Source organism: Hypomesus nipponensis, chromosome 17, assembly GCF_054491055.1.
Source record: "Hypomesus nipponensis isolate SF chromosome 17, ASM5449105v1, whole genome shotgun sequence".
NCBI lineage: Eukaryota > Metazoa > Chordata > Actinopteri > Osmeriformes > Osmeridae > Hypomesus > Hypomesus nipponensis.
In genome coordinates this window covers 1,513,365-1,539,605 of record NC_140377.1, presented here as the reverse complement: position 1 = coordinate 1,539,605, position 26,241 = coordinate 1,513,365, and the positions used below count along the sequence as shown (strand labels likewise).

General features: G+C 41.1%; 3 protein-coding genes and 1 pseudogene across 4 annotated transcripts; all 4 read left to right on the top strand.

The window, feature by feature from the left end:
- Positions 1 to 508: 508 nt before the first annotated feature.
- On the top strand, positions 509 to 8,865 carry LOC146252883 (globoside alpha-1,3-N-acetylgalactosaminyltransferase 1-like). Its single transcript, XM_084678673.1, has 9 exons — positions 509 to 906; positions 3,872 to 3,907; positions 4,029 to 4,067; positions 4,232 to 4,285; positions 4,564 to 4,617; positions 6,880 to 6,912; positions 7,030 to 7,164; positions 7,248 to 7,380; positions 7,824 to 8,865. Exons 1-9 carry the CDS (start codon positions 842 to 844, stop codon positions 8,376 to 8,378), a joined length of 1,104 nt encoding a protein of 367 aa, XP_084534799.1. The 5' UTR covers positions 509 to 841; the 3' UTR covers positions 8,379 to 8,865.
- Positions 8,866 to 14,207: 5,342 nt separating this feature from the next.
- On the top strand, positions 14,208 to 15,549 carry LOC146252882 (interferon a3-like). The gene is made up of 4 exons (XM_084676790.1): positions 14,208 to 14,357; positions 14,775 to 14,927; positions 15,201 to 15,287; positions 15,377 to 15,549. The coding sequence occupies exons 1-4, from the start codon at positions 14,208 to 14,210 to the stop codon at positions 15,470 to 15,472; spliced, it is 486 nt and encodes a 161-aa protein (XP_084532916.1). The 3' UTR covers positions 15,473 to 15,549.
- Positions 15,550 to 18,321: 2,772 nt separating this feature from the next.
- Positions 18,322 to 20,308, top strand: LOC146252881 (interferon a3-like). The gene is made up of 6 exons (XM_084678707.1): positions 18,322 to 18,786; positions 18,879 to 18,963; positions 19,229 to 19,306; positions 19,440 to 19,589; positions 19,799 to 19,876; positions 20,061 to 20,308. Exons 2-6 carry the CDS (start codon positions 18,880 to 18,882, stop codon positions 20,157 to 20,159), a joined length of 489 nt encoding a protein of 162 aa, XP_084534833.1. The 5' UTR covers positions 18,322 to 18,786; position 18,879; the 3' UTR covers positions 20,160 to 20,308.
- A 3,450-nt stretch (positions 20,309 to 23,758) lies between these two features.
- Positions 23,759 to 26,231, top strand: LOC146252880 (interferon a3-like; annotated as a pseudogene). The gene is made up of 5 exons (XR_014731670.1): positions 23,759 to 24,912; positions 25,242 to 25,340; positions 25,492 to 25,641; positions 25,788 to 25,892; positions 26,082 to 26,231. The product of XR_014731670.1 is annotated as an interferon a3-like (transcript).
- The last annotated feature ends 10 nt before the right edge of the window (positions 26,232 to 26,241 follow it).

The window sequence follows — 26,241 nt, the reverse complement described above, 5'->3', positions numbered from 1 at the left end:
AGTGGCTAGCAATTGTGCCAAACAAATACCAAGAAATAGGTTGCAGCAGTTTGCAACACTTGCAAAATCCAAGATGGGACTGAGCTCAAATAAGTTAAGCGACTTTTCATATAGGCTACTACAAAATCGCTGTCAATCAAAAGGAGACGCAGTCTTTCGACAGACCCTCCAATCATCAGGCAGACGCCCAGCATCCAGGCCAGCCCACTTCTCATTTCACCCCCATAGACACCGAGCGTCCGTGGGCGGGACATGATCGCAGTATTTATCCAATGACCGTATAGTTTCGAAGCACTGAAAAAAACATTTCAGACAAGCACCAAGTCAAAGGACTTCAACAGGGAAATGCACTGTGACTATACGGGTAAGTATGAAAAGGAAATTGAGTCAGTCGACCTGATAACTGACGAACTCTTCTTCGAGATGAACGTGTTCAAACGCATTTAAAATGTTAACACAATGGTAAATATTTGACCATCCATTTTTTATACATTTTAAGGAAGCCGAGCTTCTTCTTCTTGCTGTCTTAAAGAAATAGCCACTGGAGTTGCAGGACAAAGGTTGCTGTCTAGTTCAGCCACACCTATGCATGGAGGAGTTCTCACCACCCTACTATTGAAACATTATATCAAGCTCAGGGTAGTCTAAAGTTCTAACCACACCCCCGGCAACAGGTGGTTTGGCAGTCAAGGTAGTTAGGACAACTATAAACGACACCTTGGGGGAGTAAAGTAACAGGAACTCACTAACACAAACAAATCGTATCTCGGTTGTGCCCAACACCCAAGCCTTGACAGTAGGAAGAGAGGACTGTTTCCGTGGACAGAGACAAGGAGAAAATATGCTGGGGTTGACACCCAACATGAAGCTTTACAGCCTGTGTTTGACTGGCGTACTGATACTACTGTGAGTACATGGTTTCATGGTATATGATCCTCTCTCTCTTAATTGGAATAACGCTTAATTTGCGTGACTGAGAAATGTAATGTCTTTATTCAGGGCCGGTCCTTCCTACAGGCGAGATAGGCAGTGCATCAATTAATTAACCCTATACCGCACAACCAGCATAGGGCATACTGTGACCACTACGCTAAACCCTCTCCATTGAAAACAATCATCATAGACAAGCTGAAACATGAGCAACCTGGGTCTTTCTGGGTTACTTATCGGCCTGGTGGTGAAACCAGTTGGACCGGTGAAACGCAGTGTCAAGGTCATAAACAAGTAGCCTTAACACTTTAAATCGGGGTGCTTTCACACCTGACATGTTTGATCCGTTTCAATAGGACCATGGTTCGTTTTCTTTGTAAGTCCGGTTCGTTTGGAGAGGTGAGAACACGCATTCGAACTCTAGTGCGGAACAAACAACTGGACCGTAAAAAGACGCGACTCGGTCCGGTTCCAATGGTTCGGTTCGCTTTAGGTGTGAACGTAAACGCACATATTTTTGACCTATTCCAGGAAGCAAACCGAAATATAATGTATTGTGGGTTGAAAAAGGATGTTGACACTTGGCAGAGTCAAGTGACACATTTATCCTACTGATATACTGAAATAAAGGGTCATTATTGCACAGTGGACCAATGTCAGTTGATATAGAAAACTGAGGCCGCAATAGCCTACATAAAAATGCGGATGTTCTGTGTAAAAGTGCTAGCTTGTCGGATGAAATGGGGCTTCGACAGACCCTCCGTAGACGAGCTCTGGTATTGCAATCGCAATACGCTGCTGTTGCTCCATTGTTGCTCGTGACAAGGAAGTGATTTTCCCTCACATTTTCTGTCCAATATATTAGTTTTTTACAGTCGCTAGGACACATTTCTCAATATTTAAGTCACGTTTTCAAAACTTTTCACACAGCGAGCACAACAGAAGTACACGTGGGCTAAACTGTGGACCATTTATCATTGTTTTGGCACAAAATGCATTAAATGACTACATCTTTCAAATTACATTCATTCTTTTCACAACAACTGCCAAAACTCTATGTACCTACAGGCCAATTTGCACATGCTTACATACTGTTTTCAAAACTGTAAAACTTCAGTTTAAAACAATAACATATTACAAAACTGAATAGACAGAAATTTGCTACATTTCTACAGTAATATCGTGATGAAATATATTTGAATCAAAAAATTAAATGCTATAAAATGATTACTATAGAAGGGTTGTGCTAGGTGAGGAAAAGGATGCAGAGAGAAGAAAGCCAACATTTGTATGGGACAATGAGGCATGTCACCACTCCTGTGCAGTCACTGAGTGGTTTGCAGCCCATCCCATCTTTTCTTCCCACCTTACCCTCCATTCATCAACCACATAGAATCATTAGAATTAGAATAATTTCCTCATGGAGGTGGAAGGTTTACTGTATGACCACCATCCACATGATCAAATGTCCCTCCTGGACGCAATGAATGCTGAATGCCTGGACGTTGCCAGGGATGGATCAGGCATGCCAGAAGATTCTTTCCTAGGTGTATTGCCCTACATGACATAAGATGTGGATGAGAACCTATAGCCAAATGCAGAAGATTACAGTAGCATTCCTATTGTATCTGTATCAGTGGATGGTGTGTGTATACAAATTATTGTATTCTGGAATTGGTGGAAAAAAAGAAAGCTATACACGTGTTGGACAGGTAGGCTGCCTGAACTCTCTCTCTCTCTCTCTTTCTCTTTTTTTGTGCCATACCCTCTCCCCCCCAGTTCTCTATAAATGTGTGCATTTGTTTTCTAGGTGTGTCCATTAATATTGCATCAGGATGAAGGTTGTAACAGGAATGAGCTTCCACGTCCTAAGGTGTTGTTCAGTGTTCAGGTGTGCGTGTGCAGGCCTCGCCCTGGCTACCTTCCAAAAGCACAAATAAGAGGACAAGCTGGTTTTCCTCTTGACCTTGTGGTAGTTTAAAGAAACCTGTATCAAGGGATAGGTTGTAACAAGTCAGCCTAGAACAGTATGTCTCATCTCAGTAACAACAGAGCAGGCCGTATCCATAGGACGTATCCTTCTATGGGCCTGTTCTAGGGTCCGATTAAGCAATCAGCAGATTGCTCTGTTCCCTCTGATATTTCCACTGGTCAGATTGACACGGGGAAGCAGCTGTTAGGAGGGGGGTGGAGGTTGCCCTTTATGAAATGAGTCAACACGTATTGAGGAATAGGCCATATCTGTGTATTAGGGTTCCAGGCCAATTTCCAATGAAATATTTGTATGACGTACATGTCTTGTATAAATATCCCTCTCTACCATGTAAGATTTTGGGTTGTCTTTGGAGCTGAGACGGCCTAGTGAATGTATTCCAATCCTGGCAGAATAAAGTAAGACCTTTTGTTATAATCGACTACAACTTACAGAAATACTTCTTGTCCACATCATCTCGCCTTGGACCATAGGAAAGAGCATATGAGTCCACAACAACCTCTACTAGGGGCAAGTCAGCAGGGGAGGGGCAGTGGGGGCAGGTGGCTCATTTCTGTTGTTTGGGTCCTCAGTGGCACTAAGAGCTCCCTGCGTACCTGAGGCAAGGGCAGTAATCTGGGAGTGATGGGGGTAGTCGGGTCCAGGTGGAGAGGGAACAGGTCTCCAGGTAAACAGAACAGGTTTGGTGAAGCTCAGAAGTAAGAGGAGATCAAGAGGTTGCAGGTAAGAAATACAAACAAACAAAAAACACAGAGGAAAGTAGGGTGAAGTGCCTCGCCCAAGGACGCAACATAATTTGGCACAGCCGGGGGTCGAACCGGCAACCTCCTGACTAATAGCCCGATTCCCTAACCGCTCATTTATAATACAGTGTGTGGATTGTGTTTAAGCAGTCTTTCCCAATAACCACTGATCTTTTCTGCTGTCCCAACCTCCATCTGCCTACAGGATCGTGTATGCCTGCCTCTATTCTGAAAGCATCAGGTAATACTACTGCCTCCATCTGCCTGCCTACTCGTCTGTCTGTCTGTCTGCTTGTCTGTCTGTCTGACTTGGGTTCGATTAAGTTTATGACATACTACTGTACTGTTGTCTTTTCCAATAGGCCTGTCCTACATGATATAGGTATTATTGACAGGAAAAGGTTAGTATACTTCTAATTTATTCAATTACTCTATGTGACAATGGGTTAACAACAATTGTAATGACGATTGTGACATTTCTTGTACAGATCATGCATGTATGCAGGCATTTTAATATGTTGATGGTGTCTGCGAATTAACTGTGTTTCTTTGTCTGTTTCCGTAGTGACAGATTTCATGATGATGGTGCTAACTCGACCTGCGGCTTGTTACTCCTGAGGTGAGAATAGTGCCCGATCTCTTTAAAAGTTTTAAAAGACACAGCTTGAAGAGCCGTAATGTGGAAAGAAGAGTTTTGCAAGCTTGTAAAATGAATTTGCAACCTTGTAATGCAAATGTGCTAGCTTGTAACTTTACATAATGAACATATTTTGAACATTAGTAAGCTTAATGATTTCACTGGTTTTGGGAAGTTTATTTGCCATTTTCAAAATCATTTAAACAACAAATATTCTCCTTTTTAAAAGCCTTTATAAAACCTCGTCTTCTGTTCCACAGAACTTTGTCCAGCCATTACCCCTCCAAGACCCGGAACAAGATCCTTCCACAGGGGTACGTTAGCCTACGTTAGCCCTGCAGAAAGACACGTTAGCCCTGCAGAAAGACACAAGTTATCAGATTAATGTATTTGAATTAGGGCTGTCAAGCGATTAAAATATTTAATCGCATTATTTCATATGATTAGTCGCAAAATTATTCAATCTATTTAATCTGTTAAAATGTTACGGGGGAGTTTTATTAACTCACAAACTATAGGTTACTTTGAAGAAATTGACGCTACTTTGAAACATCCACAAAATTAGACTTGTTCCGGAATATATCTCACAGCCTACTACGATATCCTGCTCCTTAATATTCAAATCTCACTCAAACATACATAAGCAACCACAGATTGACCTTTAATATTGAACAATACAGTTTCTATTTAGTTGAACCCAGTCAGCTACTCGCTTCTTTTACGAGTGTTGTCGCCCAACTGGTTACCACCATAGACATAATAAAGAATTACTCTTTATTATGTCTATGGTTACCACGCTGGTTCCCCAGGTGTGCGTTCACGCATCAGTCTTCCTCCATCACCCGATTCGTCACAAATTCACAAACATGCTACTGGTGATTTTCAAGTCGGATCTCATATTTGCTGCGCACTACATTACATCCATTCACAACAAAATAAATGGAGACAAAATAAAACATTTGCATGCTCGCACGAAGAAGAATTCGATCGCACTAGAGCAAAAACAATCCGTATGGCAGTACGTTGCTTTACACTAAGAGCTATTTAGCTCACGACAACGATGTTAAATCGGTACGTATTTATTAACTACGTTGGCCTTCAGGTAACTTCTTGTTTTGGCTTCTTCTAAAACAACTGGTTCCCATAGACACTACCTGAATGTAGGCTACTAATCACGTATTTGGGGTTGTTTCGAGCCAATAGCCGTATTTTTCACGACATCACAGCTCCTTCTGATAACCACATATAAAAAAAATCATACTAAGAACGTCGCTGCTAACCCAGATAATACGATCAAAATAGCCTACGCGTAACCCTTTGAAACACGTGTCCATTCGTTTCCTATGCGATTTTGTGTATGGCTGAGTGTTTCTTTTGAAATCAATTCATTTCAAAGTTGTATATGTAGCGAGCACTAGCGTACATTACAGCCATTCGCCAGGACAAAATAAATGGAAGCTAAGAAAATAAAAGATTCCAATGGGATTCGATCCCACGAGCACGAGCAAAAACACATCCATCCTTGAAGTCCTTCGTTATACACCTCGAGTTACACTAACCGTTAAGAACTTCAGGTATTTAGTTAAAAATATTTTAACTATGTTAGGCTTCAGGCAACATTTTGTTTTGGCTTCGTCTGAAACAACTTGTTAGCGTTGACACTACCCGAATGTAGGCTACTAAAAACGTATTTGGGGTTAACTCGAGGCAATAGCCATATTTACCAAGATATCAAAGCCCCCTAATTACACCACATATTGCATGCAAGTAATATATAAAGGTAGAATATTATCCCATCTATAGACTACTACTGTTCGCATTTAAACTGATCGTATTGTCTGGGTTAACAGCGACGATTTAAGTATTACTTTGCAATATGTGATGTCATTAGGGGGCTTTGATATCTTGGTAAATATGGCTATTGCCTCGAGTTAACCCCAAATACGTTTTTAGTAGCCTACATTCGGGTAGTGTCAACGGTAATAAGTTGTTTCAGACAAAGCCAAAACAAAATGTTGCCTGAAGCCTAACATAGTTAAAATATTTGTAACTAAATACGTGATGTTCTCACCGGTTTGTGTAGCTCGAGGTGTAAAACAAAGGACTTCAAGGTTTCACTCCTCAGGGTTCTAATAGGCTATCCGCGTCAATGAATAACTTGATTAGTTTTGGCGTAGCTGGTAGTGGTCGCGCTTGGCAAGTTAGAGGTCGTGCGTTCGAGCCCAGCGAGTGGCGACTGGCGAACGACGCCTTGTAGTGACTGAGCAGGGCCACGTCCGTTACATACCGTCACATACCGTCACACTTGCATACAGTTTAAGATGGAAGTACACTGGTGATAACTAACCTAAACCCATCTAAAAGCCTCCTCTTCATCATTCAGCCACCGTCGGCAGTCCAAGTCACGTGACGACAAGTGATTCCCAGAGGTCAAAAAGAAACCTGCGTAAAACGGCACAATTTTTTTTTTGTCACGTTAAAGTGAGATTACTTTGACAGCCCTAATTTGAATACATTGATTTACACCATAAATACAACACCGTCTTTGTCCGTCCAACAGTGTCTTGTCTCTGCAGGTTGTTGTACAAGAAGCCTAGTGTGGTGTCAGGGTGAGTGTTGATAAACACGGCCTTGTGTCATGTTGTTGAAGTTTGTTTTAACTACATGCTCTTCTGGTTCCACCCATTGGCACATGCAAACCAATCATTTTAATGTGTGTGTTCAAGTCGTACAGATGTGGTTTCCGTGGCACCCTGGATGGCCCCTATAGTCTGGGAAGGGGGCTTTGACTCTGTTGTCCTGGACAGCATCTACCAGCAAATGAACATCACCATAGCAACAACCGTCTTTGCTCTGGGAAAGTAGGTGGAACAAATAATGAAATCCGATCATGTTGAAAATGATTTTCCTAAAGAAAACCAAGGTCTCTAAATGTTCCTGTCAGGTACGTTGCTTTCCTGAAGGACTTCCTGGAGACGGCAGAGATGCACTACATGGTTGGTTACAAGGTTGACTACTACATATTTACTGACAGACCTGGAGACATTCCAAATGTTACCCTGGCGGAAGGGAGACAGGTAAGTGTGGGAGTAGCCTAGGACCTAAAGTTATTTCGTACTCAATACAAATGTCAAAAATAAAAGTCCATAATCCAAAAAGTGTATAATATTGTTTGTTTACTGATCAACGTAAAAAAAACAATATAACAAGATCAGGATAGTATTTTTAACAAGTAAGTATATGTCAAAAGACTCTGGTGCTTCAAGTTCCAAAAGATTCTGACTTTCGCGGGGATTCTTGGCTTTTACATGCAATCAAACAGCCAAACAAATTAGGTAAAAATGGCTACAACAGGTACGCCTGGACATCCACAGTACTGCTGTCTTATACACGTACATCTCAAAAAGCCCTGCTGTGTTTCCTCCGTCATCTCAAGATGCTCTGTCAAGCTAGCCTAAGGGCAACAGGGCGATTTTGACACTTCTCTGTACGTACTTCTCCACTCCTCTTCCTACTCAAGGTGAGAGTGTTGAAGGCGCCCAGCTCCAACCGCTGGCAGGAAATATCAGCTCGCAGGATGGAGATGATCCAGACGACCATCGAGAATACGATCAGGGGTCAAGCAGACTACATCTTCTGTCTGGACGTCGACTCCAAGTTCCACGCTCACTTTGGGGTGGAAGCTCTGGGTCGACTGGTTGCTACAATACACCCAGGTTACTATGCTACGGACCGAGGAGGCCTTCCGTACGAACGCCGTCCGGAGTCACGGGCCTACATCCCCTGGGGGGAGGGAGACTTCTACTACGGAGGCGCCGTCTTCGGAGGACTGCTGGAGGATGTCCGCACCATGACAGAGACCTGCCGTCTGAATTTTGAGGCGGACACGGCCAATGGGATCGAGGCAGCGTGGCAAGAGGAGAGCCACCTGAACAGGTACTTTACGTACAACAAGCCGTCCAAGTTGCTGTCGCCTGAGTACCTGTGGCAGGACATCCATGGCAGGAGCAAGGATGTCAAGGTCATTCGCTTCTCAGGGGTGGCCAAGAACTATGCTGACTTCCGGCCCAACTGAGGGGAAAGGGACGTAATGTCAAACTGTTTCAACTGAGTGTATCCTACACAAGCACTGGACTTGCAAACATTTCTGTAATCTTCAATCATTTGTTTTCAGGGATTTGTACACTGGGTGTTCATAGGTGGGGTGTAAGTAAACAGGCGTATTCAGGCACATGAGCAGGATTCTGTGAACAGATGTGATTTCCTCCTCCTCTAGGTTTCCTCCTCCTCATGCATCCCCTGAAAAATCTTTGAAGTTATGCAGGTTGGTTCTGTATCTCTGGGAAAGATTATCAATTAAACTATGTAGAACTATATTGTACTATTGTTAGTAATAGGGTTTGTGATTGTCTGTTTGATATGCTTTTGATGTCTGTCTTAAATTATTTGCTGTTCGCCAAGACTCTGGTCTGAATATGATGAAAGCATCCTATTTCCGAATGTATTTCTTGCATGCTCCGACAGGTCAACTGGAATCTATGACCACCTGGTTTAACACTGATCATCCATTGTTACGCTTACAATTTTTTCCGATTGCTTAAACACAAAAATGTCAACACACACTTAGTGAAATCTGACACTCAAGGAGCAAAACAGAACTCCAGACCTGCACAACTATAAGCACATTCTCATTCTCACACTATTTGCAAAATACTACACACAGTGTATTGCAAATCACTAGATACACTTTTCTACATTTCTACGCTATAAAACAACAATTAAGTTTCCAAAACATAACAAATACAAATTTGTTTTTAGAGTAGATTTTAAAATAAATGACACAGAAATTCTAGATTGTCACTTCATTGCCTATTTTAGACACTGCCTTGTAAAATGATCAAACACTTGAACAGATGGATCAAACACGGTCATCAGGTGTACAAGCACTGAAGTGTTCAACTGTAAACATACCAACCAGGTGTAAGCACTATAAAAAGGCAAAAGGTCAGTGTACTTGTCCTCATCAAAAATGGAAGGCAATCTTGCAGGTAGAGGAGGAGGGAGAATGAGGATGAGAGGGGGAGCCCGTGGAGGAAGCGTGGTAGGGAAAGGTAGACCTGAGGCCGTGGAACAATAGGGCAAATTTAGTGTCTAATGACATTCGAACATTGGTTGACCATATTGTGAACCACGGGGCAACATTAAGAGAGGCTGCACAGAGAGTTTAGCAAAACCTCAGCAGATACACTGTTGCAATAATAGTTTTGACATTTCAACAAGAGCACAGATGAAAACTACTATTCTCGACTGTCTACTATACAGTAACATGTAACCTACAATATGCACTACATCAGTACTTTGAACACATTCATAGCAGTACATGATTGAAACAATGTTCTGTATTTCATTGCTCCACAAATATATTTGCTGTGTTTACAGTATGTCGCCTACTATACAGTTTTCAATTTGAAATATGTTCTGATTTTCTGCGCAAAACACAACCTTTACATAAACAATGTGGAGAAATACAGTAAATATTTTCCAGAAAGCAGGTTATGTAACATACCTGGGTAAGTTAACTCCCCAGCTGACACCCAGCGTTGTAGCAACATTGTGAATCAGTGGGTGGGTTAACTTACCTGGTTATGTTGCATAACCTGCTTTCTGGAATACCCCCCTTGTCTTGGGTGTTGTGTTTGGTCAACATATCCACGTACTTGTACGTACTCTACTGGAACAATATCTTTGACAAAATCAAGCAGGTTATATCACTAGAAAAGAATAGCTAGTGTAAAAGTGTTAATTTTTCAATAGTGTGTAACTGGTTCAAACACAGTTACATTTTATGAACCATACTGTATGTGTCGCATACGGTGACATGGGGTTTTATACATGATGGTATAGTTTTGAACGAAGTGTTTCATTTTGCAAAAGATTGGAGATGTTCTGCTACTTGTGTGTTGTGTGAATCGTGTGTTGTGTTTTGACAAAGTGAACCCTGTTCAAAATTCAAAATTGTGCTTGAGCAATCGCAAAAAAACTGTAAAGCTCATGAAGGTGTGAATGTGAGATCTAGTTTGAGACGTGAGGTTACACTGCCCTCTCTTGGACGGTTTGAGACGTGAGGTTACACTGCCCTCTCTTGGACGGTTTGAGACGTGAGGTTACACTGCCCTCTCTTGGACGGTTTGAGACGTGAGGTTACACTGCCCTCTCCTGGACGGTTTGAGACGTGAGGTTACACTGCCCTCTCTTGGACGGTTTGAGACGTGAGGTTACACTGCCCTCTCTTGGACGGTTTGAGACGTGAGGTTACACTGCCCTCTCTTGGACGGTTTGAGACGTGAGGTTACACTGCCCTCTCCTGGACGGTTTGCAGACTCAAATCTACATGACTACTAGACTGTCAGGTGCTACTTAAGCAGACAGAGTGGAAGAAAAACCAAATCCTTCAGAGTTTTGGTGTAAACTCACCAGTCTTCTGCCAGCCTTCACATCACAGTTCAGCAGTGAGTGGGTGCCCTCACACTCAACATTAAAACCTCTTCATCCACACTCAATCAATATTTATTTATTGATCACATTTAACACAATACAAATTGATCCAAAGTGCTGTAAATAGTGTATAGCAAAACTACGCTATAAAACAACAATTAAAAGTTTCCAAAAGCTAACGTATAAAAATGTGTTTTTATAGTAGATTTAAAAATATTCAGTGAAGGAGCAGAACTCACATGATAAGGGAGAGCATTCCAAAGCTTTGGCCCAGCCACAGAAAATACCTGATCACCCTTTAATTTGTAGCGACATCGTGACACATTTAAAAGCAAGTGTTCTGAGTTCAAGATCTGAGTGCCCTAGCAGGATAGTATGGCACAATGAGATCCCAAATATACCTTAGTGCACAGCCAGACAATGCCTTATAAACAAACATAAGGATCCTAAAATCATCTCTAAACTTAATGGGAAGCCAGTGAAGGGATGCCAAAACAGGAGAAATATGATCCCTCTTTTAAGACCCAGTCAAAAGTCTCTCAGCTGCATTTTGAACAATTTGTAATCAAGATAGTGTAGGATGAGGAAGACCACAATAGAGTTGCAATAGTCCAATTGTGATGTTACAAATGCATGAATTGGAATTTCTAAATCTTAGCTTGAAAGAAGATTCCTCAAAAAGTGAAAGATCATTCCAAGGTTTTTGATTTGTTTGCATACTTTGGTTGGGAGAGGACCTAACTGGGCTTTCAGAGCCGGAGTGGAATCGGCCGGGCAACCCATGATTAAAACCTCTGATTTATCATCATTTAACTGCAGAAAGTTACTTGTCATCCACCTCTTTATATCATCTACACATTCCAATAACACATCAAAGGAAGGGGGGTTGTCAAGCCGTACTGGAAAGTAAAGCTGAGAATAATCTACATAGCAGTGATATGAACAGTTATACTTCTGAAAAAAGGAGGGCCAAGGGGAGCATATAAAGAAAAAACAATAAAGGTCCCAAAATAGATCCCTGGGGCACGCCAAACAGAGCAGGCGCACATGAAGAGGAGCCATTTCCTAAATGTACAGAAAAAGTCTCCTTCTCGAGGGAGGAAGCAAACCATTGTAATACAGTGGCCCTGACACCCACTATGTATTCTACCCGTTCAAGAAGAACGTTGTGAATGGTATCAAATGCAGTTTTGCGCACTGTCTCAGTACAGGAGTTAAATGAGTGTTCGGAACACATTTACTTGATTGACTCCGAAGCTAAATGCATGAATTGTCCCCTCTAAATTACACAAAAAGTATTTTCTCTGTCACACACCCAGTCACGACAGCCTCTGCCCATTGATATGCATTGTGACGTCAGTTCAGCAGCAGGCGCGCAGCTCGAGCTTCGTCGGCTGACTGCTGAAGCAGAAGCCTAGAAAGCATTCGAAGAGAGGAACCCAATAAATATAGTAGGTTACGAATGTTTGATCTTGAACAGAAGTTGCAACATCGATCAATGTCTCAATCAAAATTGTACAGCCAGACATTTTAATTAGATTGTCCAATAATTGTGTTGTATTTGGAAATAAAAACATCTGATCATATAAACTGTGCAGTGTTTATGTTACTTTCACAAATACAAAAAAATTACAGATATTTTGATTATTGTCTGAGATGATAGTCTTCCACAATGAGGCTTTTCTTATGCTATAGCTTTTCCAGAGAGTTTTCTCCTTGGAACCACTTCGCCAAAGACATTCAAATGGTTAAATTAATAGGCTTCGTGAGTGTCTTTAATCGAGTTTAATTAATCGATAGCCTATGGAATCTGTTTTTAAATTCGGCTATTTAATCTGAACGATAGTTTGCATTTAAATTATATACCATGTTATTACCTGAAGACAATTTTCTTCTTTATGTTAGAGTTTGACCCTCTTGAATGATCAAATACTCCACGCATTTTAAGTTCTGTAGTTTTTATTAAAGGATACTTTCATACATTTCGGTTTCAACATGTAGCAATTACGACGTCTGTGTAAACTCACCAGCTTCAGAAAAAAAATCAAGAACAAATGTTTTTGTCCCAGGACACTGTATGGGACATAATGTGTATGCTAGTAAATGTATCGCAGTGAAAATGTGATAGTGAAAGGTTAGAAGCTAATTATTTAAATTGACTCGTGGGTTTATTTTTCATAATGCAATGCATAATCATGAAAATAAACCCAATAGCATAGTCAAAAAACCTTACGTTGTTGCCGTAATTGCAACAGGTTATGATTTATCATTAAACCATTTGTGTTTGGGCACCGATTTGATAAAATTAAGCTTGTAATAAAATACAAAACTGTTTTACGAAATGTAGTCTTGTCTTCTGTGTATTTTGACGCGTGGCTTGTCTTTAGTCGATGTTGCGATTTACGCTGTTCCACAAAGACCACAAGGGCATTGTTCCTCGGAGATGCAGTTTCACTGCGTAAACGGAAAGGTGCAATTGAAAAGGCAGCCTCAAGATTTTTTTGAATGAATGACTTGATCGAAAACAAAACAGGACACCTGACCACCCGGAGGCCGTATAGGCATGGAGTCAACATTGGGGGGGGACAATATCTGCTGGGGTGTCTGAGGGTTCCCCCCTGAAAACCTTTTACGTTTAGTTATGAACATCATTACATTTTACATTATAATTTCGGACAGCGTTCGTGGTTGCCTGTGCTAGCGTAGCACATTTGTATTTTATTCACATTTTTATATCAATATACTGGGGGGGACATTTTGACCTAATTTGAATATTGGGGAGGATATATTTTGATTACGGCCCTGACTGACCTAGGATTATGGTCAAAATATTCTTGCTCCATACATCCGTAATGCAGTTTAGGATTTTGTTTTTCCAATGATATGGTGTAGTTGTTTGGATCACCCAGAAGCCACAGTCAAATTAAAGTTAAAATATTACTCTGATTGATTACTGTGAATATATTATATAATTATTGTAAAGTCAAAGTTATTGTTCATTGGCAGGTGGGTTACACTTGTCGTCGAGACATCGAATGGTTTCTTCCATCATTTCTCCTCTAATGAGTTTTTTGGGGGAGGTTTTCCATGTCTTCCTCGAGGGTTGAGGTTGTTTGAGGGGCAGTTCGATGCCTATGTGAAGCCCTCGTGTAACATGTTTTGTCAAAAGGGCAGTACAAATAGCGAATTGATTTGAATGGCTCTCAGGTGGAAAGGGGATTCCCCTTAGCGTTTCGCTTTGCAAGTAGGCCTATTAAAGCAACTAACAGACACCGGAATGGTACACACTGTCTGGGAAAACAATCAGTCAAGACGCTCACACCGTGTTCATACCATTGGTATTAACTGCAGAGGACACCGACTTAATTTACCTTTATTCATAGTTTGCCGCCTGTTATAACGCAGCGCAATGAGCTCAACCCACCTGTGGACGCTTGCAACCCTGACACTGTGCCTTTGGAATGTCGGCACAGGATGCACGTGGATGGAAACGCAGAAGGGTTCCAGAAGTATGTTCCAAGTCTTCAACAATAAGACCATCTCGATGCTGCAACGCATGGTGAGTGACGGCACAAACGCTATACACGCATGTTCAACAACATTGCTTTCATTGTCCTCTTCATGGGAAATGAGCTACAAGAAAGGTTTAGAGATCCTTCCTGATCCGCTTCAACTGTTTTGTGGGTTCAGGGTAGAAGGGTCGAGGGAGATAAATCGTCAGGATTCTCCGGGGACGGACTGTCAAGTTTCCCTTCAAATCAACACAACCAAGCCCTCCATCTGAAGGTAAGAAGCCATGGTTCTCAATGCTGCTAAGCTTAGCCTATGGGACGATGTGAAAATAATTATGTCAATTTCAATCAACATTAAGCCGTATTAAATGAATAATAGGCCTTTTTCGTTTATACTAAATGTCACACCTGGCAATTGTCCTGGCGTCGCGTGTTTGTTAACTCTTGCACGCGCTCTCCTACAGGCCGAGGATAAATTGGTGTTCATCTGGCACGCGCTCAATGACATAGAAAGGCTGTTCAGCAGCGGCGGTAGCAACGCCACGCGCTGGGCCCAGAGAGACGTGGACGAGTTCATGAGCTACCTTTTCCGCCAGAACACTCAGGTCCATCAATGTGTAAGTGTCTCTCTCTCTCTCTCTCTCTCTCTCTCTCTCTCTCTCTTTCTGTCTCTCTCTCTCTCTCTCTCTGTCTCTCTCTCTCTCTCTCTCTCTCTCTCTCTCTCTCTCTCTCTCTCTCTCTCTCTCTCTCTCTCTCTCTCTCCTCTCCCTCTCCCTCTCCCTCTCCCTCTCCCTCTCTCTCTCTCTCTCTCCCTCTCTTTATTTTACACGCAGGACATGAATGTGGATCCATGATTAAATTATCGATCTAATGACTTTCTCTCACTGCAGTTAAAGGCGATGAGACCGACATCGAATGCCGTCAACAGAAAGATGAAACTGCATTTCAGATTGATGAAGAAATCTTTGAAAACTCAGGTACATAGTTTAGAATATTGGTCTAACTAATGACTTGATTAAGCTTAATAGTGAGTAATTAACTTAAACGTGCCTTTTGATTCTTGCAGGGTTACAGCGCAAGCGCGTGGGAGGAAGTCAGAAGAGTGGTGCTTGCGCATTTCCTGAGACTAGACGTGCTGGCAGCAAGAACCTTTAAAGCCTGAAGTCAATGTGTGTGTGTGTGTGTGTGTGCGTGCCTATGTGGGTTTGATTTGAACTCATTTATTTATACTATTTATTAAGCTCTTATCTTATTATTAGTCATTTTGTGTCTATGTTTGTGTTTTTTATGTTTTAACAATTATTTATTATCAAGCATATTGAATTGCTTCACGTCTGTATTTATTTAATCTCTCTGTCAATAAATGAATTTAACCTAAAGATGACAACGATTTAGCGTGAATAAATAGACCAATCTTCCATTTCAACCCCTAAAAAAATAACTCTTAATAAGAAAGCTATAAGATTCCAGACAGGAACCCTTTACATTCCACCCTAAGCTTGGCCCTGATATGCTTAATATAGGGTGTGACTCACGTGATAGTGAATTATACAATGACAAGGGGAGCAGGGGGGGGGGGTGTCAACTTCTTCCCTGATCTGTTGTTTTTACCTCTTTTGGGGGTCCAAGTTTTAATTGAGTGGGTAAAAAAAACACTCCTGCTCACGCCGGGCTGTTTACAGAAATACAGCACATGTTAACTTCAATGGTTTAAACTTTAAATTTAATGGTGAATACAGTTATGGTAAATTAGATTCAAAACCAAATGTCTTTGGAATATAGCCTAGATTACATAAAACTAGGGACAGGTTTGTTTTCAAATATGGATTGGAGAGCTTTTATAACTAGAGAGGGTACCATTTCTGGGGAAATTGTAGGGTGTGCTCGCTTGCAGGTGGGCCCGTCCCCTTATGTTTTTCCCTTCTAATTAGATTTTCAAGCATTTAGTCGACTCATAAATCATTAAGAACTCCCTTTGAAACAAGCAAACCCCCTTTGAAACAAGCTACTTTTTATTATAACTGATATTGGCCGGGTTTCCCAGATTCGTTAAGAAGCTCTTAACGCTAATAGCTTTTTATAGGAGCGTTCTAAGAACGCTCCAGAACGCTCCAGAACGCTCTTAAGAGGCTCTTAAGCCTAGTTTATACTTATGTCGCCGACACTTTTGAAATGGTCGCAGACGAAGAAAAAGTGTCGCTGAAGCTGCTGCATTTATACTTCAGCAAACACATAGCTATGGTTACATTGTTTACGCTTTGTAGCCTAGGTGATCGATCGGAGAAAAATGGCTGTAGCTAATTTTGACAGGCATTATAAAGGTGTGGATATGTTCTAACTTGCTCTGCCAATCTCTCCTCTTTTCCTTCCATCTTAAACAGCTGTTGAGCGTTCTCTGAAAATTCAAAACAATGCAGTCAACGACGCGTGCCGTCTATCTAGCCAATCACACTTGCGCAACACTATGTGACGACATCAGCGCCAGTAGAAATTTCTCCTGGTAGGCAACACTTTCAAGTGACGGTTAAAAGTGTCGACCGTGACGCCATTTCTGTCGGCGACCTTTTCAAAAGTGTCTGCGACCTAAGTATAAATTGGGCTTTAGCGTTAAGAGCTTCTTAATGAATCTGGGAAACCTGGCCATTAACTGATTCCACACTCAAGTGGGAACTGAACATCAGCTCCCTCACCAAGAAAGCACAACAGAGTATATACTTCCTACAGCAGCTAAAGAAATTCAACCTGCCAAAGACAATGGCCGAGTTTTCCAGATTTGTTAAGAAGCTCTTAACGCAAAGATCGTCTTAGGAATGTTCTAAGAGTGCTGTAGAACGCTCTTAGAACGTTCCTAAGAAGCTCTTAGCGTTAAGAGCTTCTTAACGAATCTGGGAAACCCGGCCAATAATGGTGCACTTCTACACAGCCATCATTGAGTCCATCCTCACCTCCTCCATCACCATTTGCTGCTGCCACTGCCAAGGACAAGAGCAGGCTGCAGCATATCATCCACACTGCGGAGAAGGTGATTGGCTGTAATCTGCTTACCCTCGAGGACCTGCACACCTTGAGGACCCTGAGGCGAGCGAGGAAGATTGTGGCCGACTCCTCCCACCCTGGACACACCCTGTTTCAGTCACTCCCCTCCGGCAGAGGGCTGCGGTCCATCAGGACCAATACCTGACGCCACACAAACAGTTTTATTCCCTTCCGTAGTTGGCCTCTTCAACAAGGCCAAGGGTTCACACTGACTTTTCTGACTTCATGTCCTCAAAACACATTGCTTTTTTCACTGCATCACACAGTTGTATCTTGTACCATTTGTATTTTTTGTATTTTTTGTATTTTTTGTATTTTTTGTATTTTTTGTATTTTTTGTATTTTTTGTATTTTTTTGTATTTTTTGTATTTTTTGTATTTTTTGTATTTTTTGTATTTTTTGTATTTTTTGTATTTTTACATTGTAAATTATATTTTATTGCATTGTATATTTTACTTTAATTCTAATTCCACGTAGTATTGCTAGTTATGTACCCTTATATAGTTCATCTCATGATAGTTCTCAGATTTGAATTTTAGATAACTATGTGTTTAATGAATTGCTTCTTAACAAAGCAAGTTCCTTGTCTGTGCAAACTTTCCTTTTACTTTGGGTGGAACATGTATGAAACCTACGCCTCTATAAAACACCCCCATTTTTAAAAATCGTGCTTATTGTCCAGTTATCTAAGATCAGAAGTAAACCATTTTCAAGCAACGGCCCTCACATTTGATTAATACTAATAAAGAACTGGAGGAGATTCACTAAGGCTGGCTGTTTTCTTCGCCTTTATTGAATAGAAAAATAATACAAAAGAAGAAAGAAAAAAAGAATGGTCTGACAGCTGTATGCACAACCACAAACACACACACACACACACACACACAAACAGAGACAGAGGGAACTCTTGTGACTCGTCACAGTTACGTCATCTCTGAGATGAAAGTGAAAACGTTTGGGTTTTCATGTCGCAAATTGCCATTCACTTTTCTTCTGCAAGACTAGCGGACTTAACCGAAAGCAGCAGGGCAAGTTTTCGGATTAATTTGAATGTAAACCCTGATAATTCGATTATATATTATACTCATTTGGAAGGTAGAGTTTATTTTGTTCAAAAATAGATTGACTTTCATGCATGTTATTTGTAGGGCGCTGAAGTCTTGCAACTCGTTTTCCAACAGCCTATAGGCAAGCCTAAGCTAAATATTTAAAACAATACAAAACCTATCAATCATAGCTCTTTGTAACTTTGCAACCCACAAACTGTGAGTATTCTGTTCGTTTAGAAGAAGAATGTAGTGCATGTAGGGCTAGTCAAACGCTGCAAGGGAAGTCTCGAAAGTGAAAGTCTCCGCCTACTAATTCTGCAAGAGGGGATTTCATGTTTTCCCTTTCCCGATCTCTGCCTGGCTCGTGGCTACATAAACTGGAGAACACAGGTACAGCCATGCAATCATTCAGCTGCATAACCCAGACCAAGACCATACAAAATGTTCATTCAGTATCCTATTGCTATTTTCGTATTATTCAGCATGCAAGGTTCCCAGTGCTGTGATTGGCTCCAGTACAGCTACAGACTGCTGAGCGCGGAGTCGCTCAAAATGCTGCAGGAGATGGTGAGTTACCGGCGTTGTTTTGTTTACATCAGTTTAACCAACATAACCGTCTTAAAATACAGGTGTTTGCCGGTCTCTCTGAGATTACTAGGACATGTGCAATACGTAATGTAGCCTTATTTAACGTAGGCATAGTGTGGTTCACGGGCTCTGTCATGAGCCAACGTACATGATGTGGGTTTTGGATGCCTGCGTTCAGAGTAAGGGATTGTTAAAAACATTGGCGCGTGAGCTTGAATGTTCTGTCGCTGTGTGTTCTGTTCAGGGAGGAGACTACACTGAGGACCCCTCACCGGTTCCGTTCCCCTTGTCTCAGTACAAAAAGATGACGTACTCTGCTGAGGTAAAACTATTTTCGATTATCGTTTTAATCAGTATGCGACCTGTTGACAACGTAGCCGTGTTTATTTTGTATTTTTTTCTTGTATGTATTTTGTATGTTTATTTTGTATCTCTCTGCTTTCTTATACCTGCAGCCAAAGGACCAAGTGCGGTTCCTAAATGAGAGTATATATCAGATCACGAGGCTGTTCGATGGGAATATGCGGGCCGTCAAATGGGACAGCAAGAAGCTGGACGACTTTCGCAACCTTATTTATCGGCAATTCTTTTACCTCAAATCATGTGTAAGTTCCACTTGGATTAATGTATTTATTAATTCAGCCTAGGTTGCATTGACTCTTGCTTTACTCCACGAAATCACGTGTGTTTGGTTAGTTACATTGGCTAGTTTAGTTTACAATAATTATTGTCATAGTTTACATCTAATTAGATGTGTTTCATTAGCCTACTTACTATATTTCAATTTAAATTGACGTGCATTTGTGATTTGCAGGTTCCACCGCAGGTGAGACCTGATATGAATCTGAGACGCTACTTCAGGAAACTGAACAGGAAAGTCCTGCGAAAGATGGTGAGTTTAACAACTTATACAATTTAAATAAACTTATAATGACTGATATGTAACCTATTCATAAATTGAGATTACAGGTTAATGGTGATACCTTGTTTATACAATCCTTTTGCTTGTGAAATTACACATTGTATCCACGTCACTTGCAAAATCCAGTGTTCTCATCCCGCTTTTATTGTTTCAGAAATACAGTGCGGATGCGTGGGAGCTCATCAGGAAAGAGACCAACAGTCATCTGCTGAGGCTGGACATTATCGCTGCTCAACTCAGAAATAGGATCTAGACACCCCCAGCAACCCCTCTTATTTATTTAATTTATTTATCTATTTATATTATAATATTATATGTACTGTTTATTTTATTACTATTTAAAATGTGTACCTTTTTACCGAACAAAATGTGAAGACAAAAATTCAAGCTGTTTACATCATGTAGACCTACTATTGTTTTTATTACTATTTAAAATGTGCTACCTTTTTACCGTGATAGAATAAAGCAGTTTTTATACATTATTTATCTTTGTATTTGTCAAAATCAAGTTCAGTATAGCCAAGTAAGTTTTTTTGTGATTCTGTAACCGAGACAGGATATAGCCTAGAACTCTTCCAATGGGCACATTCACTGTCGTGGCCTATACGACGACAGACAAACAAGGGCGTAAATTTGTCTTGAAAGTTGGGAGCCGGTGGTGGAATGTGCAAAGGGATGAAGACCACGAGGTTAAGCTCTACAGTATTCTTATTAGGGTTAATTTGGTAAACAAAGCACAATAGAGATCTGACTGACATCAACTAAAGCAATAGCCAGTCTTCGTTCTACATAGTTGTATGAAAAAAACCGTGTCAAGTTTTTCATATTTGCTAACAAAAATAGGCTGAGATTTAACGCTGTTCCATTCGCATCCTTTCAACTATCCAAAATGTTATCAGTGTCATACAAATCGGGATAAATGTTTTTGTAAATGTTATTATCATGGCGAATCTGGCTAATTAGACTTTCTAAAACTGGTTATTCCCATCCTTGATTGTGATTGGCTATATCGCGTTCCATGCCGTGTAAAATCCAGCATAACCTCACAGGTTGTCCTCATAACATTCTTTAGCCATTCCATATTACTGCGCATCGAATATTTCAAATTGAAAAAGACGGCAAAGATGTCCATCTGGCTGTTGCGTGGCAACGATTTATGTAGGAACTATACTTTGTAGTGGCGGGAGAATGACGGTTTATTGTTAAACTATTTTGTGTCTAATTGTTTTTATTGATGAAACCACATCAAATATTTGTAGTAACAGTTTTAGAAAAGCAATAAGCTCCAAGAGGCCGTGGTTTACGCTGATTTTAGAACAGGTAAGGGGAGTTGTTAGGCACGACGCGAAGCGGTACGGTAAGAACCCTTACCTGTTCTAAAATCAGCGTAAAAACAATTAGAAACAAAATAGTTTCATAATAAACCGTCTTTATTACATAGAAACAGACGGGCCTGTCCATTAAGAGCTTTAAAAACAAACAATAACATTTTAAAACGTATTCTAAACTGGACAGGAAGCCAGAGCAAAGAGGCCAAGACTGGGGTAATGTGGTCAAACTTTCTAGTCGACGATAAAACTTTGGCAGCAGCATTCTGCACCATCGGAGGACGGGCAATTGAGGACTGGGGGAGATCATAGAGGGAATTACAATAATCTAAACGTGAGGTGATAGAAGCATGGAAGACAGTTTCAAGGTTTTTTTAAAGACAGCATTCAGATTTAACCTTGGAAATCAGTCGTAATTGATAGCGATGAAACAAAAGTCAATTCTCAAGATTTAAAAACAGCACTGGAACTCACCAGGGTTGATGCAAAGTGTTTTATTGGTTCTCAGGTAACAAAGATTGCCAATAGAACGTGAGCGTGATCCCGGGATCAGACTGAAGTTTTCTCCGGACATTTGAACTTATATAGCCTAGTCTTCTCCCCATTGTATGTTAATATGGTGCGATATTTGTTGGTTACATAGACATTAGGTAATCTTACAAAGCGGATCCCTTGTCTCAGGGGATTCAAAACAGGTACTTTCCTACATAGACACTTCTTCCAATTAGGCTCTTTCTTACCTTGAACCGCCAGCTGCATTAGGCTTCTGGGGTAAGGCCACAAATATTTCTCATAAGTTACAGCTATGCATCCTGGTCCTTTATGAAAGCATACACATGCTCCTCTCCCCCACTCATCCTTTAATTATTTAAACCTTATATTTTGGGCTTCATGTCTCCTACCATTGTTTAGGATAACAATAATCAGCCAACAGCTTTACATCTGGTTTCCAATAATATAACATGTATTACAAAGGTGATTACAAGTTTCATTGAATCCATAATCATTACCCATCTTTATAATTACAACAATATGGTGTTTTTTCCACAACAATAGACTGACTAAATGATGCTGAATTCTAAATCAGCATATCACCTAAATGTCTAGGACGCTATATACAGGTATAATATGGTAAATGTGTGGTTATGAATGTGTGCTATAGGCTAGGTTACAGGTTTTATTTGTGATAGGCTAATCTTGCGCACGGATGTTCTAACCACTGTAAAATAAAAATAAAAACCCAAATAACATGACATCAGCCCAGCAGGGAGGGAATGCTGTTTAAAAAGAGAAAGTGGCCACCAATTTGAAAAGTGGATCTAGAGGAACTTTACCAAACTTCTGCAACGTTATTCTTTAAGGATTTTCGGCTAGATGGCTTTAGACCCCGATGTTATTGTCTGGCCCCAAACTATATAGATGGCCTATATTCTTTTAAAGCTATAATTTAGAATGTGCTTGTCCATATACTGCGACGCATGTAAGGATGGGCCTAGCAGGGGTGAGGAACCCTTTTTCTGCTATGGGGCCATATGGATATTTATAAAATCATACGGGGGCCTTACAGAATTTCAACTTAAAAATGTGCCTGCTATATTTGGTCAAACATTTAATTAACTCATAATATGATGGCAAGGCCGGATGCAGCCTGCTTTGACATGATGACGGAAAGGGATCGTATTATTCTTTATATTGCTACCTCTTTTGGGACTGCTTATCGATTCCGGTGTTCATCAGGCGCGGAGCCAGACGATGTAAACATTCGGTGCTTAGCCCAAACCAACAACGTATTCTGGGTTTGATTTGCTATAAAGGAATTCCACTTCGTGCGAGCGAAATTTTTTGGTACATATATGTGACGCTGCGCGCCACCACGGTCCTCCTCCACATATTAAAATAGTGCTGCTGCTGCCAATGCACCTAATAATATGGTGCCTGCAGTGCCATGATGGCGGGCCAGTCCAAATGATCTCGCGGGCCGCATACGCACCGGACGTTCCCCACCCGTCCCATGGGCCACCCATGTGGCCGGCGTGTAGTGCTGTGCCGACTACGCCACCTAGTTTTGAAGTCTAGGAACTTGATTTGGGGTTTGTTCTGAGGGAGGAACAGCGCGTGCACAACCAAAGGAAAACAGATGAAAACACAATTACTATAACATTTCGTATTTTAATATATGAAAAGTTAATACATGTAGGCCTATTTGTAAAAAGTCTTTAAGCCTCTAGGCAGACGGCGACGGGACACGCCCTCGCGGGATCATCCGGTGTCCGTGCGGTTTGCCTGGCATCAATCTTCAGCACCTTACTTCTCCGATCGTTCTCGTCCTCACAGTCGACCGGGTATACTGCACCGTCCGCAGTTCCCCCTCCGTAATCCTTAGGAATCGTTTATTTTAGGACAGAACACGTTAGCAACCCGTTGGGATCTCTTGGCTTCGCCCGTGATACTTTTGTCTTCTCCTCTGACAGCCGCGTTCTTCCCTCGACTTCTCCTCTTGTCCCGTCATTGGTCAACATATAGGTTGATTTGGCCAGGTAGCCTGCCCCAACCCCACTCCAACTGGTCCCTTATCTTATTGGTAATGATCCCTTCGGTGATACAGGAGGCACAAGTCAACGGTTAAAGAAAAAGGTATACAAATATACAACTCCACGGCAACCAACACAAAGCGTATTACAAATCATCACTGCAAACAAAGTAATAAATCAATACAACTAAATATACGTAGGGCCTACATATACACACACTGTACCTCTGGTCAAGCCTGTGACTGAAATGTTTTAGATTGTTTAGTTCTTAGAATTAGACTATTGTACTTGTTACTTTTAATTTAAGATCCGTAGGCCTATATGTTTATTGTTTGCACCTTCTTGACACAGTAAATTCCGTGTTCATGTAAACCTACATGGCGAATAAACCAAATTCTGATTTTGATTCTGACATCTATGCTGGCAGCTATTGGGATGCATTCAGCAATACTTACTGAATGTAATGATTAACACACTACAATGTTGCTGATAAGAAGTTATATTCTCCCAAGCTATTTATTCCCCTCATCGAATCAAGTGCCAAATGTTCTCAAATCGTGTCAACGTTTCAGCTGGGGCACATTTACGCTGCTTTGCTTCAGTCGTTGAGTGCGAAGTAATTTCTGAATAATAGCCTACTATGAACTCATTATGAAACTCAAAATTATCGTGCTAGAGTGCCAAGATTCGTTAAGCGTTCGGCTACTTCTCTGCAAATTCAAGTCACAACATGCAAATAGCCAATAGCAAATAGCATCCACATATGGATTACTAATTCGTGCTTTCCTTTCTTATGAATTGCATTATGTTTACCTTGAAACATTAATTTCAAATGAATTCTGTATCAGCGTTATAGCCACCACGGTGAACCGAAAATAGGCGAGGACCAGCTCTAGCCACAAACAGGGACTTTTTTAAGTGCATTTTTTGGCTTTAAAAGCCGGTGGATGTTACCAAGGTGGCATGTGAAAGTTAATCATCAGTCGTCACAACATTGTGTCAATATACAAGCATGTCTACTTTAAAACTTTTGAGCATTTTATTCGCGCTGAGCTGCTGTGACCAGGCTGCTTCTGAAGTCTGCAGGTGGACAAAGTTCCAGATGCCACAACTGAACGACCTGAGTATTCAGAAACTCTCTGATATGGTGGGTCAACTGTAAGAAATGTGTACTGCTATGATCTGTGTACTGGCCAATTTATTTTGTTCTTCAGGCCAGTCTCTGTCTCTGTCTCTGTCTCTGTCTCTGTCTCTGTCTCTGTCTCTGTCTCTCTCTCTCTCTCTCTCTCTCTCTCTCTCTCTCTCTCTCTCTCTCTCTCTCTCTCTCTCTCTCTCTCTCTCTCTCTCTCTCTCTCTCTCTCTCTCTCTCGTGACTGAGTGGTTTGTTGTGTCGCTGCATGGCTCGCAACACAATAACCGATGTTTTGTATATGGTGCATTGTGTGCCCATATGTTTTTTTTTTTAAAATCTTTTAGGCCAATGTCTCATCTTCAAGTGGTCATTTTCCTATTGAGTGTCTAGGAAAGGAAAAAGTGTCTCGTTTGTTCCCAGAAAACCTGTACAATTCTATACGGGTAAGCTGTAAACCATATCGTTGAAATTAAGTGCTCTGTAAACCATATTGAATCATAAAAAATTCTAAAAATGACATGTTTTTTTACGACAAGGAGCTGTAATTTTGGTTCTGTCATCATTTTCCGCCTCTGTTTTAATGTCTATCTCTAGAGAGAGGATGTGACCGTTGTCGCTCTGAAGACATTTGAGCACGTGGCTCAGATTTTCAGCAACAACCTAACCTCCGTCTCTTGGGACACTGATAAACTGAAGCTCTTCACTAACTACATATATCGTCAGATTAAGAAACTTAACGGATGTGTGAGTATAGAAGCAGAATTGGCTTTTTAAATTTTTGACGTTTTTTTGTTTGTTTTAAAAATAAACTTAATTGCGTGAAACAAAGTTCAAGTGTTGCATTATGACATATATGCTAATGTCCAGAATGTCCTGACATGTCCATATAGGTTGGCGAAGCAGGTACCTCACCTGGTCAAGGAAAGCGGGTCTCCGTGGTCAGCGCATCTCTCCAGACATTGTTTGACCAGCTGAGTGGCATTCTGAAAGAGAGGGTGGGTCTTCAGTTATGAAACTCGCATTTCAGCTCCCATTTCATCATAAAAAGGATGGCAGTCTACATTTCGTCATTGCATAGAAAGTAGGAATTTCCAGTCACTCGAAGGCCTACCGCAGCGGCAGAGTCTAAGCAGCGGCAGTGGCATCTGTGGTTAAAGAAAAAAAACAAAACTCTATGCTTTCAGGAGAACAACGCATGCGCTTGGGAGACGGTGAGACGGGAAGTCCGTTACATCCTGCTGTCATTCAAGAAGTTCATAGAGTCATGAGTGAAGCGAAAACCGGGGCACGAAATGAGAAATACCGAAAATAACTTTACGAATTTCCATTATTAGATCTATGTCT

Bases quoted from the DNA above. Each gene is read 5' to 3' on its own strand.
- LOC146252881 (XM_084678707.1), top strand. From the start codon at position 18,880: ATGCAAGGTTCCCAGTGCTGTGATTGGCTCCAGTACAGCTACAGACTG. The intron at 19,590-19,798 runs GTAAGTTCCACT...TGTGATTTGCAG, and splicing joins TCTTTTACCTCAAATCATGT to GTTCCACCGCAGGTGAGACC. The intron at 19,877-20,060 runs GTGAGTTTAACA...TTATTGTTTCAG, and splicing joins GGAAAGTCCTGCGAAAGATG to AAATACAGTGCGGATGCGTG.
- LOC146252882 (XM_084676790.1), top strand. From the start codon at position 14,208: ATGAGCTCAACCCACCTGTGGACGCTTGCAACCCTGACACTGTGCCTT. The intron at 14,928-15,200 runs GTAAGTGTCTCT...CTCTCACTGCAG, and splicing joins ACACTCAGGTCCATCAATGT to TTAAAGGCGATGAGACCGAC. The intron at 15,288-15,376 runs GTACATAGTTTA...TGATTCTTGCAG, and splicing joins AGAAATCTTTGAAAACTCAG to GGTTACAGCGCAAGCGCGTG.
- LOC146252883 (XM_084678673.1), top strand. From the start codon at position 842: ATGCTGGGGTTGACACCCAACATGAAGCTTTACAGCCTGTGTTTGACT. The intron at 907-3,871 runs GTGAGTACATGG...ATCTGCCTACAG, and splicing joins ACTGGCGTACTGATACTACT to GATCGTGTATGCCTGCCTCT. The intron at 6,913-7,029 runs GTGAGTGTTGAT...TGTGTGTTCAAG, and splicing joins AAGCCTAGTGTGGTGTCAGG to TCGTACAGATGTGGTTTCCG.